The 19538-nt window shown below is 33.4% G+C and overlaps 2 protein-coding genes across 2 annotated transcripts; both read right to left on the bottom strand.

Moving 5' to 3' along the window:
* Positions 1–6745: 6745 nt before the first annotated feature.
* On the bottom strand, positions 6746–8862 carry LOC107919925 (cytochrome P450 CYP749A22). The gene is made up of 5 exons (XM_016849367.2): positions 8473–8862; positions 8164–8387; positions 7873–8094; positions 7413–7791; positions 6746–7329 (listed from the first exon to the last, which is right to left on the bottom strand). Exons 4-5 carry the CDS (start codon positions 7740–7742, stop codon positions 6889–6891), a joined length of 771 nt encoding a protein of 256 aa, XP_016704856.2. The 5' UTR covers positions 7743–7791; positions 7873–8094; positions 8164–8387; positions 8473–8862; the 3' UTR covers positions 6746–6888.
* Positions 7894–8785, bottom strand: LOC121225473 (cytochrome P450 CYP749A22). Its single transcript, XM_041109790.1, has 3 exons — positions 8473–8785; positions 8164–8387; positions 7894–8094 (listed from the first exon to the last, which is right to left on the bottom strand). Exons 1-3 carry the CDS (start codon positions 8783–8785, stop codon positions 7894–7896), a joined length of 738 nt encoding a protein of 245 aa, XP_040965724.1.
* Positions 8863–19538: the final 10676 nt, after the last annotated feature.

The following is a 19538-nucleotide window of genomic DNA, read 5'->3' as shown; positions in this document are numbered from 1 at the left end:
AAAAGATATACTCATGGACCACTAAAAGTGGGAACATAGTAATAAATAAAAGAACAATGAGAGCTCTCAAGATAACTTTTCAAAGGGTAAATATAACTTATGTTATCAATGTGATATGAAGATTAATGGTCACATATGTGGTGCATGCCCAAATATTATGTCAATACGAGAAAAAGATGCAACCGAAAAAAAATTAAGTTGTCGACAACAATTTTGCTTATAATGTTGCTATTGAAATAACAAAAGAAAATAAGGATCCTGAGCCCAAATCTACTAAGGAATGTAAAAATAGAAAAGATTGGTCAAAATGGCAAGGTGCAATTCAAGCAGAATTGAATTCACTTTCTAAACGTGAAGTTTTTGGACCTATAGTCCAAAACACCTAAAGGTGTAAAGTCGGTAGGATATAAATGAGTATTTGTGCAAAAACGAAATGAAATTGATGAAGTCATAAGATATAAAGCTCGCCTTGTAGCACAAGGATTTTCGCAAAGGCCCGACATTGATTATGAAGAGACATCTTATTAGTTTGGCAGTACGAGAAAAACTTGACATGCATTTAATGGATGTTGTTACATCTTATTTATATGGTACACTTGATAGTGAAATTTATATGAAAATCCTCGAAGGATTTAAAATCCCAAAAAGATATAGAGTTTCTTGAGAAAATTACTCAATCAAATTAAAGAAAAGTTTATATGGATAAAAACAATCTGGACGTATGTGGTACAATCGTTCGTATTAGTGAACACTTGTTAAAGTAAGGTTACAAAAACGATCCAATTTTTCCATGTGTCTTTATAAAAAGGTTTGGATAAGATTTTGTAATAATTTTTGTTTATGTTGATTATCTAAATATTATTGGAAACTCCTGAAGAGCTTCAAAATACAATAAATTATTTAAAGAAAGAATTTGAGATGAAAGATCTTGGAAAAACAAAGTTTTATCTTGGATTACAAATCAAGCATTTAAAAGATAAAATTCATGTTCATTAATCAACTTATATGAAAAAGATATTAAAGAAATTTTAGATGGATAAAACACACCCATTAACTACTCCGATGGTTGTACAATTGTTAGATGTGAATAAAGATCAATTTCATCCTTGCGAGAATGATGAAGAGTTTCTTGGTCTTGAAGTACCATATCTAAGTGCCATGGAGACATTGATGTATCTTACAAACAGCATAAGACCTGATATAACTTTCACTGTAAACTTGTTAGTAAGATTTAGTTCTTCTCCAACATGTAGGCATTGGAATGGAATTAAACATGTATTTATATAGTTCAGAGGGACCATTGATATGAGGTTATTTTATTCAGATGATTCAAAATACCTATTAGTTGGCTATGCTAATGCTGGATACTTACCAGATCCACATAAAGGTCGATCTTAAACAGGATATTTATTTACATGTGAGGGGGGTACTACCATATCATGACGTTCGACAAAGCAAACATTAGTTATTGCTTCTTCAAATCATGTAGAAATAATTGCAATGAATGGGGCAAGTCGAGAGTGTGTTTGACTAAGGTTATTGACCCAACATATCCAAAAGATATGTAATTTACCTTTATAGGAAAAGATGCCAACTATCTTATATGAAGATAATGTAACATGTATAGCTTAATTGAAGAGTGGTTACATCAAAGGAGATAGAACGAAACATATTTTACCAAAATTATTCTTCACCCATGATCTTCAGAAAAGAGGTGATATAAATATTCAACAAATTCATTCTAGTGATAATTTAGCATATATTTTTACTAAGGCATTGCCAATTTCGACATTTGAAAGACTACTACACAAGATTGAAATGCGTCAACTCAAAGATGTAATGTAATGTTGCCATTAGAGGGAGTCTAAAATAAGTTGTACTCTTTTCCTTTAACCAAGATATTGTCCAATTGGGTTTTCCTGGTAAAGGTTTTTAATGAGACAACTTGTAATAGAATATTGTGTACTCTTTTTCCTTCATTAGGTTTTTATCCCACAGGATTTTTCCTAATAAGGTTTTAACGAGGCACATTATCTACCAATGGACATCCAAGGGGGAGCGTTATAAATATCTTATTTAGTGGATGTCCATCATGATCAAGATAAAGCTTTGATATACCTTAAATTCTAATAGTTATTAGAATTAGATCTCTACTTCTTTTATACTTCTTATGCCTATAAATAGAGACTCCGATGAAGCATTATAATCATCCATTTCATCAATAAAGTATATTCTCTATTGCTTTTATATTTTCTTTGTTCTTCATTCTCTCTATCTCTCTTTATTTTATAACAAAAATTAATTTTTGTAGGTAAAGTTAATTTATTTGGCTTCACCCGTATAAATACCACTCTAACACCAATATTTTTAAATATTTTGGGAACTAGAAAATAAATAATAATATTTCGGGAGCCAAATAAATTGGTCACACCACTTTTATTATGTCAATTTTTTAAAAGTAATTTTTATTTTTAATTTGAAATTAAAATTATTATTTGATTTGATAGAGTCATAGAGAAAATGATGTAACTACTATGCTGCAATTAATTTTTTTTTAAATTTTAATAAAAAATAATTTTTTTATTTTGGTAGAGCTATTCTCTTTGGCTTGATCGATGACAATATATAACCTCAATGTCAGTTCAATCTAACATGAAGAATTTTTTTAATTTTATTAAGTTAGAGGATGAAGAAACTTTTTTTTTTAATTTTATTAAGAATATTTTTTAAATTTGATTAAGTTATATATAGCCCTTTGATTAAAAATAATATCGCACAACAAATTAAAATAGTTGTAGAACAATATTTAGTAATCAGTAGTATTGTTCTTAAGTAAATGATTTGGCAACCACATTTTATGGTTATTAAAATATTTTTTTGGCAATGACATATAATCATTGAGTAGTGTAATACAATGACATATCAATATTGTTATTGTTACGTGCAAAACTTAGCATTTTAGTTTACAGTTGTTGCAAATTTTATATTACAACCAATATATTATTGTTACATAATAGTTTTTGTAACTAAAGTATTATGGTTGTGTAAAAAGATATTATAACAAATTTTATTATAACTAAAACATTTTTAGACAAATAAATTAAGTGGTTACAAAAAATATATATTTTAAAATGAAAAAAGTCATTGCGATATGTATAATTAAAATGACTTTTCAATTTGTAAAATCGTTGTGCATATTTTATACAATGGAGGTATACACAATGAGCTCGCAACAATTTTTTTGCTGTTACAATAAAATCTTAGTAACGGTAATACAACATTTAGCAATAAATTTTAATGTTGACAATTCATATTTTGTAGTGAATATACTATATTAAAAAATTAAAAACCAATTAGATTCAAGTTTTTAAACTGGAATCTAAATTTGGCTCATATTTTGACATTTTGGAGCTTTGGCTGCGTATTTTTCTGTATTACTTTTTGCATTTTAATTTGTAAATTTTGTATGGCAATTGTGGTGGCCATTAGGTTGAAATATGAAATGGCTTTGCTTAATTGGAGGGTTTAATGGGGATTAGCGAGATAGTGTCTTGGCTCTGTCTATCTTGGGGGAGTTTCTGGTGTATCATTTCAGGTCTTTCGCGGATGGGATGGCGAAAGCTAGTGTGCTTTAGTGGAAATGGGTAGTTTTTCATGGAGAATGGAATTTTGCCCTGCCACTCAGAAAGATGGAGCATTCATATAAGTAGCTATTCCTTAAGAGAATATGTCAAAAAGATACATAGGCAAAGGAATAATGTTTCTGGTCTAATGAGCTTCGAGCCTTCCATGAAAGCTAAACAAGCAATGAAATGGCCAGCTTCAAGAGTGAGTGTTTCAAGCAGAAACTCTGGAAGAAGGGAACCAAGTGGAATAAAAACTTCACTACTGCAGTAGTAACAGAAGAAAGACACCTAATTATAGGATCCACCAGCTGAGGCATTGTTTGGAGCTCCTGGACTTAACATCTTCACTATTTCTCAAATGTTGGATGGGTCATATACCAAGCTGTGTGATGAGATCCCATAATGTCTCCGTTGTGAATGTGTATAGAAAATCTAACTACTTTGCTAATACTTTAGCAAAGTGTTGAGTCCAATGTCTTCATGGCCTGTATATGATTGGGTTGTGATGTTCTTGTTTTTGTATGATGTTCAGGGAGCTGATTGGATTTGCTGCAACCGTTTCAGTGTTTTGGGGTAGTTTGAATTGATTTCTCTTTGGTGGACTATTTTGTTGTTAATTATTTTATTCACAGGACTGTAGGGCCTGCTCCTACTATGGCGATGTTTGCTGTAATACCCCTTTAACCTTTGTTAGGATCGTCCCGAATAAGCAACGAACAAGTAAAAAATAGCATAAGAAATTAAGAAGATGAACACAAAATTTAACGTGGAAAAACCCCTCCAAGAAGGATAAAAAACCACGGGTAAAGATAATTTTACTATAATGGCAAAAGAACAAAGAGTACAAAAGATGGAGAAAAAAACTAAACCCCGAAAACCTGAAAAACAAAGAACCCTCAAAACATAAATACAAAATTCTCTAAATGTGTTATGAGTTTTAATCTAATGGGTGTATCTTTCTAAGGCTGTAAAAGAGCCTATTTATAGGCTAAATTAGTAAGTCAAATAAACTATGCTAATAAATGCTAAATATATTATACTAATAAATATTAAATCTTCTAGAAAGAAAATATATTTTTGTTTACCTTGACTTGCAAGCAATCTCTTAGAATTTGGGTCACACAACTCTAACAATCTCCACCTTGACACGAATTCTTTCAACGCCATCTTTGCCAAAACCCGCCACGGGCCTATCTTGAACTATGTAGGGAATTAACTGAGTCGAATCTGTACTTAGAAGCTGGAAGACTTCTGGCCTTTGACTTGTGCACTGCAAAATCAAAACTAACCCAGGTCTGATTTTCAAGAACATAATGCCCTAACTTTTCAAAACCTCCATCCAAAAGAGAACCTCTCTTCAACGAAACGGTCATACCTTTTTCCGTCCTATGACCAAGTTGCCTCCGCTCTAAACGAGTTGACTTTGACTCCGTAATGGACGAAGGACGTCCGATTCACCGGTCACTGTAGAACCTTTCAGAATATAAAGACTGCCAGTTCTTTTACCTTTTAACAAAACAAGAGCTCCATGAGATACTTTAATACCGCTCGACTCGATGTTGATTCTTCATCCTTTCAAGTCTAAAATGCTCAAGGAGATGAGATTCTTTCGTAAATCAGGTACATACCTGACATCTGAGAGTGTCTTAATCATCCCATCGTGTATCCTAATTTTAACAGTATCAATACCGATTATCTTACTAGATGAATCGTTTCCCATGTGCACAACTCCACCTTCAACTGAACTATATGTGGAGAACCATTCTCTATTGGGACACATGTGGAAAGAATATCCTGAATCTAGGGTCCACTCAGACGTAAGCTTGGAGTTATCGCTCCTTGACACTAAAAAGAAATCATCACAGCCTTCATCGACCAAATTAGCACCAGCTACATCTTCCTCGTTACTCTCAGCAGCTCTTTTATTTCGTAATTTATAACAATCTGCTTTGACGTAACCTAAATTTTTACAATAGCGACACCTTTTGTCTCGTTTTTTTGATGTTACCAAAACGGAAGCTTGCTTATCTGTCTTGCTATCCTAACCAAACTCATTGTCGAGTTTGTCTCTACTCAACAAATAACCCTTCACATTTTCGAATGAGAGTTTGTTTCTACCATAAATCAAGGTCTTCCTGAAAGACTTGTATGAAGAGGGTAAAGAGTACAATAATAGCATAGCTTGATCTTCATCGTCAATATGAACCTCAACATTCTTCAAATCATTTAAAAGAGTAATGAATTGATTGATGTGATCTCTAAGAAGCTCACATTCATTCATACGAAACGTAAATAGTCGATGTTTCAACACTAAATGGTTAGCCAGAGACTTAGTCGCATAAAGAGTTTCTAACCTTTTCTACAAGGCAGATGAGGTCTTCTCCATCAATTCCTCCTATAATACTGTATTCACGAGGCACAATTGGATTGCAGACAAGACTTTTTCATCAAGCTCTTCCAATTCTGTTTGATTTAGATTCTCAGGCTTTTTCCCTGTAACAACCTTTTTCAAGCTGTTTTGAACTAGAATTGCCATCATCCGAACTTGCCAAAGATTAAAATTTGTCTCACCATCGAACTTCTCAATTTCAAACCTTGTTGCTGCCATCTCTGAACGGGTTGATCTATGAAAATTAAACTAGCTTTGATACCACTTGTTAGGATCGTCCCGATTAAGCAACGAACAAGTAAAAATAACAGAAGAAATTGAGAAGATGAACACAAAATTTAACGTAGAAAAACCCCTCCAAAGAGGATAAAAAACTACGGGCAAAGATAATTTTACTATAATGGCAAAAGAACGAAGAGTACAAAAGATGGAGATAAAAACTAAACTCCGAAAACCCAAAAAACAAATAACACAAAAAACGTAAACACAAAATTCTCAAATGTGTTATTAGTTCTAATCTAATGGATGTATCTTTCTAAGGTTGTAAAAGAGTCTATTTATAAGCTAAATTACTAAGTCAAATAAACTATGCTAATAAATACTAAATATATTATACTAATAAATACTAAATCTTCTAGAAAGAAAATATACTTTTGTTTAACTTGATTTGCAAGTAATCTCTTAGAATTTGGGTCACACAACTCTAACAACCTTTAACAATATCAACAACAAAAAAAGCATATAATCTTGTTGCCAAAACATGAAATCCCCAAACCATATATCATCGTATGGTTGCAAAATACAATATCATCCACATTTTATCATCCACATTTTATTATATATTACTATATTGGAGACCAACATCCTAGAATTTTAAGCATCAGAATGTAGTGAATGAAACAACAACTGAATCCCATGTTGTGGCTTGAGAGTAAGACGTGGTGCAGGTGCGTGAACATAGGTAGGGGAGACGGTGACAGTGTAGCGTTGCAGAATCATGGAAAGTGCAGTTTTCGCTTCAGTGATTGCAAAGCTCATGCCAACACAAGATCGAGATCCCAATCCAAAAGGCATAAATGCAGCTGCATTGTACTTAGTAGCTTTCGCTATCCCTTCAGCAAACCTCTCTGGTTTGAAAAGATTAACATCATCTCCCCATAAGTCAGGGTCATGGTGAAGTGCTATGATTCGCATGTCGACCTCTGAATGAGTAGGCAGGACAAGTTTTCCTAATTGAACTTCTCTTCCTACTTCTCTTATCACGCCACTTAAAGGAGGATAGAGCCGTAAAGTTTCATTGATAATCATGGTCATCTGTTGGAGAAAAAGAATTCCAAAAGGCAATATAAATGGTCAGTGCTAGTTTTCAAGCTATTGAATTTGTATAGTTTGCTTACCGTCTTTAATTTGGCCATCCCTTCAGAATCTGGATTTTGATTACCAAAGACCTCAATCACTTCTGCTCTTGCTTTGTCTTGCCAATCGGTGTGTATTGCTAAAAGCAGAGTTGCCCATGCAAGCAAGGAATTGACTGTTTCTTGCCCAGCAAAATAAAAAGTTTTGCACTCATCTACCATATCTTGAATCGAAAGCCTGTTTTTCTGGTCCGCCTCATGATAAGCATTTACAAGTAATCCCAGAAAATCACGACCGAAGTTATCGGCTTCTCCGTTCACTACTCTCTCTTCCCTTTTTTTAACAATCCTCATCACAGAATCATGTATCATTTTGGCAATTCTTTCTGATTCAATTTCATCAGCAGATTTCCAAAACTTGCTGAAAAGGACAACCAGATTAAATCAACCCATTGTAAGCTGAAGTATGTTGATTAACAAAGTAAAGATTTGATGAAGTTACCTGATGATTGGAATCTTTGCTTTAAAAATATTTCTGCCTGCAATTGCTGACAACTTCAAAAATCTTCTCCCCTTCCAAGTAACTGCTACCAAAGGTGGTTCTGGATATCACTTCTGAAGTCAATAATCTGAACTCTTGGAACACTTCTATCTCTTTGCCCTCCTTACTTTTCCATTTCTCAAGCATGGTTTCAACGCTAGCAACTACTGCTGGAGTCATATTCTGCAAAAAATTATCAAGTTTGTAAATGTCCCACTACAATAATTAGATTAGAAGGTAGAGATGATTTACTTTTAAGCTCTCCCCATGAAAGGCATAATTGGCCAGTTTCCTTTGCCTTGCCCATTTCTCACGTTCGGTTGAAGCAAGCCCATCGCCTAGTAGCTTGTCGAAGAAATATGAAGCCTTTGTCTTTCGAAAAGCTTTGTCACTGTTTTTAAGGACCTCTTTGACCAGTTCTGGCTCTGTAATTAGCAGTTGACCTCGAATCCCATTCCAACTAAGACAAGTCTTCCCTGAAAGAAAAATGATTTCTCTTCATGGAAAGTGGAGATTAATCAGAAAATACTACCCAAAAAAGAAAAAAAAAGACATTCTCACCGTATTTGTTGATCCAGGAGTAAACATGAGGCATGACTCTGGGAAATATATCGTGTGTCAAGGCCATAGGTTTGGTAGATGCTTCCATGAGCATTTGGGCAGCTTCTTTGTTGTTTCCATGGATAAATTCATAAGGAGGTCCTCTGATTCCCTGTGAATTCATGGCGAACTGTACCCGTTGAGGTATCCACCAATACTTGTAGAAAACATTGAGCAAAGCAACGAAAAGGTAGAGGCATAAAGAAGCTGTAAACAGGATTAGAAGAATTCCCATGGTCTCCGTTTTCTTATCTTCGCCGATCAGATTTTGCATCTGTTATGGTAATCTAGGTTTTGCAAGGTGACAGTCAACACATTTCGCATCAAGAGACTACACTTGTCCCTCTTCAAGGTTCATGTCATTGTGTCCCGTTTATTTAGTATATTGTTCTCTGAAAATTACAGCCAATTTAATACACAGAAATGGGAAGCGTGCAGGATTTGAGTTCTAGTTATCATTCAATGAACAAGATTTTCTTGTTAATCACGGCATTGTTAGAAATTTACTTTCTTGTTTTTTGTTTATAATAAGCCAAAAGAAATTAAAAAGATAACTAAATTTTATAGGTGATATGGTAATGTCTAGAATTTGTGCTTACCATGTTCATCTATTTCTCACTTTTCCAATCAAACAAATGCATGCAAAGACTTTGCTAGAATTTGGGCAAAGTAAAACCCAAAAGGTATTTTCCGTTTGGCCAACAAAACCAAGCCTTCGTTTACGTATTAAGTAGACCTAGATAATGCCTGACGCCATTCATCAAATTTAGGCTTTTTTATTAAAAATACCCAAAACTTTTTATTATTTATAAAAATGACTTATTTTGAAATTATATACGTAAATGACCCATTTTGAACAGTAAATATCGGTGATGTCATTGCCATTAGTGTCACCACCTCTAGATTAAAAAAATAATCTTTTTGGGTGTTGTCGTTGCTATCAGTGACATCGAACTGAAGAATAATTATATAAAACGTTTAGATACCTGATGAAGTAATTATCATTTTTAAACTAGATGAAAAATAGGAGTGACGTGATTCCTCTTGGACACCAATTAAAGTTCTATTAATATATTAGGCATGCCCTATTTTGAAATTAAATTTAAATTGTCCTCAAAAATTATAAGAATAAAAAAACTTTTTAAAAATTTATTATCCTTTTAAAAATAATAAAATATAAAATTTATTAACCTTTTAAAAATAGATTTTTTTATATATTTTTTTCTAATTTTATTCATTTATATAATTCTTGTATAATTTTTATATGATTTTTGTAATTTTATACCACGTGGCACAATCATAACATGGCACATGGCAAAAATAATCCAAAAAAATGGTAATTGTTATTTTTTATTTTTCATAATTAGGGCATCCACCAACAACAACGGTGGTTAATCTCCTTGCTACGAGTGCTCTCCAAATAGATAAATGACTGACCATAAAATGTGCTCCATTCCCATAAGTGGGGATCAAACTCTCAATCATATGATTAAAGGATGAGGTAAACAAAAGTTACACCATGCCTTAATTGATTGAAATTTTAACTATAACAATTGACTGTTAACTTTAACTATCAAAGAGCTTAATTGATTGAAATTTTAACATTCAAGGGTTTAATTGATTTTAAAAAAAAATTTCATGGCTGTAACTTTATTGTTATAAAATGGATGTTTATGTTACTATTACTAAAACTTTTTTTTGACATAAATGGCACTTGAACTTGGAGAACATTAACCGAGGGCTTGTTTGATAATTAATTAAAAAATTAAATCAACTGAAAATTAATATTTCTAATAATTTATTTTTTTAAGCGAGTTTGATGATTCATAATAAAAAACAAATTAATGATTGGATTTTTCTACGAAAAGATGTGGAAAATGAAAATTAGATAAATAACTATTTATATCTTAATGTAGAATTTGTTTCAATTATTCTTATTTTATCTCTTTTAAATCCTTCAAATTCCCCACCTTTAAATTTTTAAAAAATTATATTTTATGAAATAATCTAATTATTTTTTGTATACAATTTTAATTTATATCAAATAAATTTTATAATTTAAAATAGCTTTTAAAATTATTTTTTGTATTCATAAAACTCAAGTTTAAAACATTTACTTGAATTTTTTTATGACTTAACGAGTTTACATTAACTGTTATAGTTTAGAAATAGGGGTGAATATTCGATCGAGTAAAAAAATTTCGAGTTACTTGAGTTGACAAATCCTATTTTAGCAACCAAACTCAATTTTAAAATTTTTCGAATCGAATCGAGTCAAAAATTTCGAGCCAAGTCGATTCGAGTTAACAAATCTTATTATTTATACTCAATGTTGCATTTACATAAACGATTATTTAACTAGTAGACGAAATACAAGATTATATAACTACATAAACAATAAAACTGTTTTATTTTTTAACTTAATGGTTTTGGCTTCAAATTTAGATATTTTAAATATTTATCAAAAAACGTAGTTTTATATTTTCTTATTCGGATTTTCAGATAACTTGAATTGTATAATTCATATTCGAGTTAAACTGAAAATTTTAATTTTTTTATTCGAGTTAATCCGAATAACTCCATTAACACGAATAACTCGAATTATTTAATTTAAAATTTGAATATTTTTTTAAAATTTTTGAATTAAAATGAATTTTGTAAAAAGATTTTAATTAATCACCCGAATGGATTAAAAATTAATGGAAAGTAATGTGATTTTTTTTATTGAAATGTGTTTTACCTTCTCCACTACAATTCACCTGAAAAAATTGTTAAAAGTGAAAAGGGAGAATATATCTAAACTTTAATAATGTTTTTATTACCATACAGTACATATAAATTTTTTGTTTTTAGACTTTAAATTTTATGGGTTATTTCAATTTTAGTTTCAAAATTATTTTTATTAGATTATTATATATATCTATTTAATTTTGTTAATTTTTATTTTATTTTAATTGCAATTAAATTAGTCTTGTCTATGAGTCGGGCCGGATGGCTCGCTCGAAAAATGGAAGGGTTTGGGTAAAAATTAGACTCGAAAAATATGTTTGAACAAAAAAATAATGCCCATTTAGAAAACAGGCCAAGCTTCAGCTAAGGCTTTTTTTGCTTAAGCCCGGCCCGACCTAAATATGCAAAAAAAAATTTGTTGTTTTCTCTCTTTTTTTTACTGTTTTGATGCTATTTTCTTATTGTTTTTTCACTATTTTGCTACCATTTCACTATTATGTTGTTACTATTTTGGATATTGTATAACTGTTGTTTTGTTAATTTTGTTGTTATTTTAGAGGCATTTGCTTGTTAAGTTGCACCTTATCTTAGTATTATTTAACTATACATATTGTTTTTTAATTTATTTTCAATTTGTTGGGAAATATTTATTTTAATATTTTTAGTATTTTTATGTATTATATTTTTAAAAAAATTATATAAAAAAATTAATATGACCTGGTCAGACCGAGTTTAGCATTTTTATCTGGGCTGGGCTTGAGAAAAATTTTAGACCCACTTCTCAAGCCAGACTCTAACAAACGAGCTTAAAATTTTGATAATATTGTTTTTAAACAAATAACTAGTTTCTTTAATATTTGTAATTACTTCTTTTTATTATCGATTAGATAACATTTTGGTGCAAAATAAATTTCAACGAACATAATAATATGGTTACATATAAAAATTTTGCAACCAAATATTATGGTTGTTAAAATTAACTTTGCATAATATTTAAATATCATGTAATATAAGACGTGACCAAATATTATGTCATTGTAAATTAATATTTCATAACTAAGTAAAAATTGTTATGTAAAAGCATTAACAACTATATTATTATTGTTGTTGTTAGGTAAAGTATTTGGCAACAACATTTTATGGTTGTTTAAATAAATTTTTATATTGTTGCGCAATTAGTACACAACCAATTAAAACATCTGTAGCGACCTAAAAATTTGGCGATGGGCACTAGTCGAAGTAATTATTGAAAACTTAAAAATCGAATCTCGATTTTATTTGAAAAAGGAGTCGCCACCGATTTTTTTTCCTAGCTGTGATCGGACACCTAATAAATTCTCTTTTTAGAAGAAAAATTTATTTTTAAATTTTTCTAAAAAAGAGGTAATTTTAGGTCTACGTGAAAATCTAGAGAAAATTAGAGTTCGGGGGTCGGTTACGCGCGAGGAAGGTATTAGCACCCTCGCGACGCCCAAAATTGGTATCTCGTTAAATGCATGTTGTCTTAATTTTCAAAAAATACGAATTCAATTTAATATTTACTCGTGATCCGATTGAAGCATGAGAATTTTTTTAAAAAAAACACGAGAATTTTGAAACACGATTTTTTTAAAAAAACACGAAAGTTTTTGAATCACGAGAATTTTTGAAAACCCGAAAATTTTTGAAAACACGAAGATTTTTAAAACACGATAATTTTTGAAACACAAGAATTTTTTTTTAAAACACAAAATTTTTTTAAAACACGAAAAATTGTGAAACAAGAGAATTGTTGAAAACACGAAAATTTTTGAAAATATGAAAATTTTTGTAAACACGAAAATTTTTTTGAAACACAGAAATTTTTAGAAAACACGAAAATTTTTTGAATCACTGGAATTTTGAAAACACGAATTTTGCTGCACTGGGCCGCGCTGCTGGACTGGGTCTGCAGGTAGGCCTGCGCTACTGGGCTACTTCTTTGGGCTGGCCTGTTGTGGCCTTTTTTTCTGCTTTGGGCCTTCTCTTTTAGTTTGGGCTATTTTGGGTTTTTTTTGTGTTGCTTTTTTTTTGCTTAATTTCTTTTTTTTATTGGGCTGTTGGGTTTGGGTTGCGGATCGGGTCGGGTCGGGTCGACCCGACTATTTTAAAATAATTTTATTTTTTCTCTTTTTTCTTCTTTTTTCTTTTTTCTTCTTTCTCCTTCTTCTTTCTCCTTCTTCTTCTTCTTCTTCTTCTTCTTCTTCTTCTTCTTCAAACCCTAGTTGTGCCACCGCCTCCTTCACGCTGCTGCTGCACCACCGTCGCTCATCCCCTCTCTTCCTTTCTTTCCTCTTCCTCTTTCTCCTCTTTCTTTTTGCTGCTGAATTTTTTTTGAAACTTTCTCTTTTTTTTTATTCGTGGGGGGTTCCTATTTTGGGGTTTTAAGCCCATTTTATAGTGATTTATTTGCTTCTTTTTGCAGGTGGCAGGTTGCTAGGGAGAAGGGAGGCCGGAAATCGCGGGGATTAGGTGCGAAAATCGCATTTGGCTACCAAAAGGACCAGATTGCAATTGTAACAAAACTTATGGGGCCAAAACATAATTTTGAGAAAATTTAGGGGTCAAATGTAATTTCAAAAAGTTGATGGGTCAAAATGTAATTTCAAAAAATTTTAGGGCTTAAAATATAATTTTAGGAAAATTTAAAGGTCAAAATGTATTTTTTTATTTTTTGTATTTTTTTGAATTTTTTTAAAAAGCACGAATATCGAGCCGGACAAAATTCAGTGATTACAGCTGCCCCTCTTTGCTCATCGCTGTGAAAAAAGGATAGAGCAAAGACTTAAAAGCACTGAATTTTGTTCGACTATCCAAAAATTTTCTTTTTATTTGAAAAACAGAAATTGAAAGTATCTCGGCGTGTGGCCCGAGGCTCAACTCACCTCTAGCATTATGAGTTTATTTCTGAAAAACAGAAATTTAAAAGATACCTCGGTATGTGACCCGAGGCTCAACTCACCTTTCGCAATATGAGTTGATTTTTGAAAAAAACAGAAATTTAAAAAAAATACCTCGGCGTGTGGCCCGAGGCTCAACTCACCTCTCGTAATATGAGTTGATTTTTGAAAAACAGAAATTTAAAAGAAATACCTCGGCGTGTGACCCGAGGCTCAACTCACCTCTCGCAATATGAGTTAATTTTTAAAAAAAACAGAAATTGAAAATACCTCAGCATGACCCGAGGCTCAACTCACTTCTCGTATTATGAGTTGATTTTTTTGAAAAACAGAAATTAAAAAAAATATCTCGGCGTGTGTCCCGAGGCTCAACTCACCTCTCGCAATATGAGTTTATTTTTTAAAAAATAGAAATTTAAAATACCTCAGCGTGACCCGAGGCTCAACTCACATCTCGTATTATGAGTTGATTTTTTTGAAAAACAGAAATTTAAAAGAAATATCTCGGCATGTGACCCAAGGCTCAACTCACCTCTCGCAGTATGAGTTGATTTTTTGAAAAAACAGAAATTTAAAAAAAATACCTCGGCGTGTGGCTCGAGGCTCAACTCACCTCTTGCAATATGAGTTAATTTTTGAAAAACAGAAATTTAAAAGAAATACATCGGCGTGAGTCCGAGGCTCAACTTACCTTTCGCAATATGAGTTGATTTTTGAAAAAAAAAAATAGAAATTGAAAAATATTTATTGAAAGAAACAGGGTTTTTTAAAAAACATCAGGTGAAACTAAAAACCTTCTTCTTCATTGATTCTGTGCAGCTTTCTCCCAATATTCCTTGCTCTACTGGTATACTTGTATATGTCATGTATGATGTTATTATGATATGCACGTGTTTGTCCTAAATGCTTTTGTGTCTACATGATAATGCCATGCACCATAGGCTGTTTGTCACGTGCCCCACTTTTGATTTTCGTGAGGGTCCGATTTTATTTCCTCAATTCTTGACTTTTCTCTCCAGTTTTGTACTCATCCTCAAGTTCTGTGAGTTATCCACATATTCGTATACCACCTTCCTGCCCCCTTGTTGAACTTTGTTCTTGCTTCAGAGTCCTTGTATTTATCAAATTCTCATCCAGGTAATGCTCAACATTCCTTTTGTTTAGAGTATGTCATCTTACTATTTATCATTTAAATGAATCAAACACGAGATGCATGAAAAATGACACAGTAGGCATGAAAGAAATACCTCACATTCATATTCTTTTCAAAAACAACAAACAAAGAAAATTAACAAAGAGTAATTCAAATAAAGAAAGCATCATAAAGAAAGGAAAACAAATTCAATGGCCACAAATACTCTAAATATCCAACATATGAACTTCTCCACGTTTCTTCGTCAAGGATCTTTTCGAGCATGGCTTCCTGTGTAGAAGATTTCGATCTTCTGAGAATGCTTCAAATATTGTAATCTCGCCATTCGACTTCCTATTCAAGTCGTCTTGCTCCTTAAGTTCGAGCCCATTTCATTAGGACGCCCTTTCGGGTTTTCATCTTAATTTTTTCTTTTTTTTTGTTTTTTTTGTTTTTTGTTGTGTGTGTTTAGGCATAATACTTCTTCACAGCATTTGAGTTCACTAGATTAGGTAATTCTTTCCCATTCATCTCAGTGAGAATTAGAGCCCCTCCCGAGAATGCCTTTTTTACAACATATGGCTCTTCCCAATTTGGTGACCATTTTCCTCGAAAGTCTTTTTGTATCGGCAGGATCTTTCTTAGTACGAGTTCCCCTTCATGAAATTCTCTTGGCCGCGCCTTTTTATCATGGGCTGTGATCATTCTCTTCTGGTACATTTGTCAATGACAAATTGCCTTCAAGCGTTTCCCTTCAATAAGGTTTAGCTGGTCATATCGAGCTCGAACCCACTCTGATTCTTCTAACTTCATCTCCATCAAGACACTAGGGATGGGATTTCTACTTAGATGGGCAAAACAGCTTCCATTCCGTACACCAAAGAGAATGGAGTTGCTCCTGTAGATGTCCGTATAGAGGTGCGGTGTACGTACAAAACAAATGGTAGCTTATCGTGCCAATCTTTATATGTCTCAGTCATCTTCCCGATAATCCTCTTAATGTTTTTGTTGGCCGCTTCGGCAGCTCTGTTCATTTTCGGGCGATAAGATGAGGAATTATGATGCTTTATCTGGAATTGCTCACACACTTCTTTTATCATTTTGTTGTTCAAATTCAAAGCATTATCTAAAATGATCCTCTCAGGCAAACAATATCGATATATGATCTCCTTTTTAAGGAACCTGCAGACTGCGGTCTTCGTCACATTAGCAAATGAAACGGCTTCTACCCATTTTGTAAAGTAATCTATAACCACAAAAATGAATCGATGCCCATTGGAGGCCTTCGGGGAGATTGGCCCTATGACATCCATGCCCCACATAGAAAAAGGCCACGGCGAAGTCATGACATGAAGAGGTGAGGGAGCTGCATGAATTTTATCGCCTTATATTTGACACTTGTAGCATTTTCGTGCGTAGCTAATGCAATCCCTTTCCACCGTCAACCAAAAATAATCAAGTCTCATAATCTGCCTAGCCATAGTAAACCCATTGGCATGCGTTCCACAAATTCCTTTGTGGACATCTTCAAGTATTCTTCTAGCTTCAACATTGTCCACGCATCTCAGGAGCATTTGATCCTTTCCTCTTTTGTATAGGATATCCCCATCAAGAACAAAACCAGCCGCCATTCTTCTGATTGTTCTTTTGTCATTCTCGTTTGCTTGCTCGGGATACCTTTGATTCTTAATGTACTCCAATATGTCATGAAACCATGGTCGTCCATCTGATTCCTTTTCAATGCTAAAACAATGTACGGGGGCCTCATATATGCTCATTTGGAGAGGCATTATTTCTGTTTCTCTATTTTCTTTGAATATTGAAGCCAAGGTGGCCAAGGCGTCAGCCAATTGGTTTTCCTCTCGTGGGAAGTATTGAAAAGTCACTTCTTTGAATTCTTTGACCAATTTCGCCATGAAATCGCGATACTTGACTAATTTTGAATCTCTCACTTTCCAATCTCCGCGAATTTGATAAATCACTAACGCTAAGTCCCCATACACCTCTAAGATTTCTATTTTCCATTCAATAGCTGCACGAAGTCCCATGATGCAACTTCATATTCTGCTATGTTATTAGTACAGAAGAAATTCAATCTGGCAGTGAGCGGGTAATGGTTTCCTTCTAGTGACACTAAGACTGCTCCTATCCCGTGCCCCAACGCGTTCGATGCACCATCAAAACTCATATTCCATGATTGATCTTTTAATGATTCACCTTCGGAAATACCCATCAAGTCTTCATCTGGAAAATTAAATCTCAGCGGCTCATATTCCTCCATTGCTCGACTTGCCAAGAAGTCAGCTATCACGCTTCCCTTTTTCGACTTTTGGCTCACATGCACAATGTCATATTCAGATAATAGGATCTGCCATCGTGCCGTTCTCCCTGAGAGTGCGGGTGATTCCATCAAGTACTTTAATGGATCTAGCTTTGAAATTAACCATGTTGTATGATACAACATGTATTGTTTGAGCTTTCGAACTACCCATACCAATGCACAACAGAATTTTTCAATTGACGAGTACTTTGCCTCATATTCTGTGAACTTTTTGCTAAGGTAGTAAATCGCTTTTTCTTTTTTCCCTGACTCATCATGCTGCCCCAGTACGCAACCCATTGAGTTTTCAAACACGGTCAGGTACAATATTAAGGGTTTTCCAAAGGTCGACGATACTAGCACCGGAGGATTAGACAGATATTATTTTATCTTGTCGAAGGCCATTTGGCACTTCTCATTCTACTCTTCTGGATTATGTTTTCGAATGAGTCGAAAAATTGGATCACGTTGGTTGGTAAGTTGAGAAATGAATCGAGCAATGTAGTTCAACCTTCCTAAAAATCCTCTGACTTCTTTTTGTGCACGCGGAGGTGGCAGTTCTTGTATGACCTTTATCTTGTCTAGATCAACTTCAATACCTCTCTCGCTGACAATAAAACCTAGCAATTTTCCCGAGGTAGCCCCGAATGTACACTTGGCTGGATTAAGCTTCAATTGAAATTTTTTTAATCTTTCGAACAGCTTCCTGAGGTTCCCAACATGCTCTTCTTCTCCCCGGGATTTGACAATCATATCATCGACATAAACTTCTATTTTTTTATGCATCATGTCATGGAACAGCATCACCATGGCTCTTTGATATGTTGCCCCAGCATTCTTCAATCCGAACGGTATCACTTTATAGCAGAACGTTCCCCACATTGTAACAAATGTAGTTTTCTCCATATCTTCGGGAGCCATCTTAATCTGATTATAACCCGAGAAACCATCCATGAAAGAAAACAATGAATGCTTTGTTGTGTTATCTACCAACGTATCGATGTGTGGCAAAGGAAAGTTTTTCTTAGGGCTTGCTCGATTCAAATCACGATAATCTACGCACATTCGTACTTTTCTATCTTTCTTCGGTACCGGGACTATGTTAGCTACCCATTCCGGATATTTAGAGACATGTAAAAAGCCAACATCATATTGTTTCTTAACCTCTTCTTTTATCTTTAACAGCATTTTAGGTCTCATCCTTCTCAATTTCTGCTGAACGGGCTTGCATTCTGGTTTTAATGGAAGCCTGTGGACCACCACATCCTCATTCAACCCTGTCATATCCTGATACGACCAGACAAATACATCTTTGTACTCATAGAGCAAGGCGATCAAATTTTGTTTGGTGTTCCTTGAAATGGAAGTCCCAATCTTCACTTCTTATTTCTTGTCTTCACTCCTTAAGTTCATTGTCTTAATAGATTCTTGATGGGTTAGAATCTGTTTCTCTTCTTGTTTTACCATTCTCAGTAAGTCATGAGACGAGACAAAACCTTCAGCATCTTCATCGGCTTCAAATTCTCCTAAACAAAGAGCCTTCTCGAAATCAATTTTAGGACTTATAATGGGATTGTTCATACCATGGATATCTGAGCACCTGAAAGGTGAATGGGAAATAAAACTATAGAGGAGCATCAAAGTATTGGAATCAACATACACAATATTATGGAATGATATGATATATGTGTAGGAAAAAGCTATGAGAAGCGGGAATAATTGCGACGCTAATTGAAATGAAAAGACCATGACAAAATGTATCTTCATTAATGTTCATTGAAATGATAAAGAGCAAACATAAGCTCTTACAAAAGGAATCCTATTATTTAGGAACACACAAAATAATGGAGAATTAACATTGGGCATTACTCTGGAGAAGACTTAGAAACTACAAGGAGGTCCACAGCAGTCCAGTTGTTCAAAACAT

This window comes from Gossypium hirsutum, chromosome D13, assembly GCF_007990345.1.
Source record: "Gossypium hirsutum isolate 1008001.06 chromosome D13, Gossypium_hirsutum_v2.1, whole genome shotgun sequence".
Lineage (NCBI taxonomy): Eukaryota > Viridiplantae > Streptophyta > Magnoliopsida > Malvales > Malvaceae > Gossypium > Gossypium hirsutum.
Note: the sequence above shows the minus strand (reverse complement) of the source record. Positions and strands in the feature narration are given on the sequence as shown.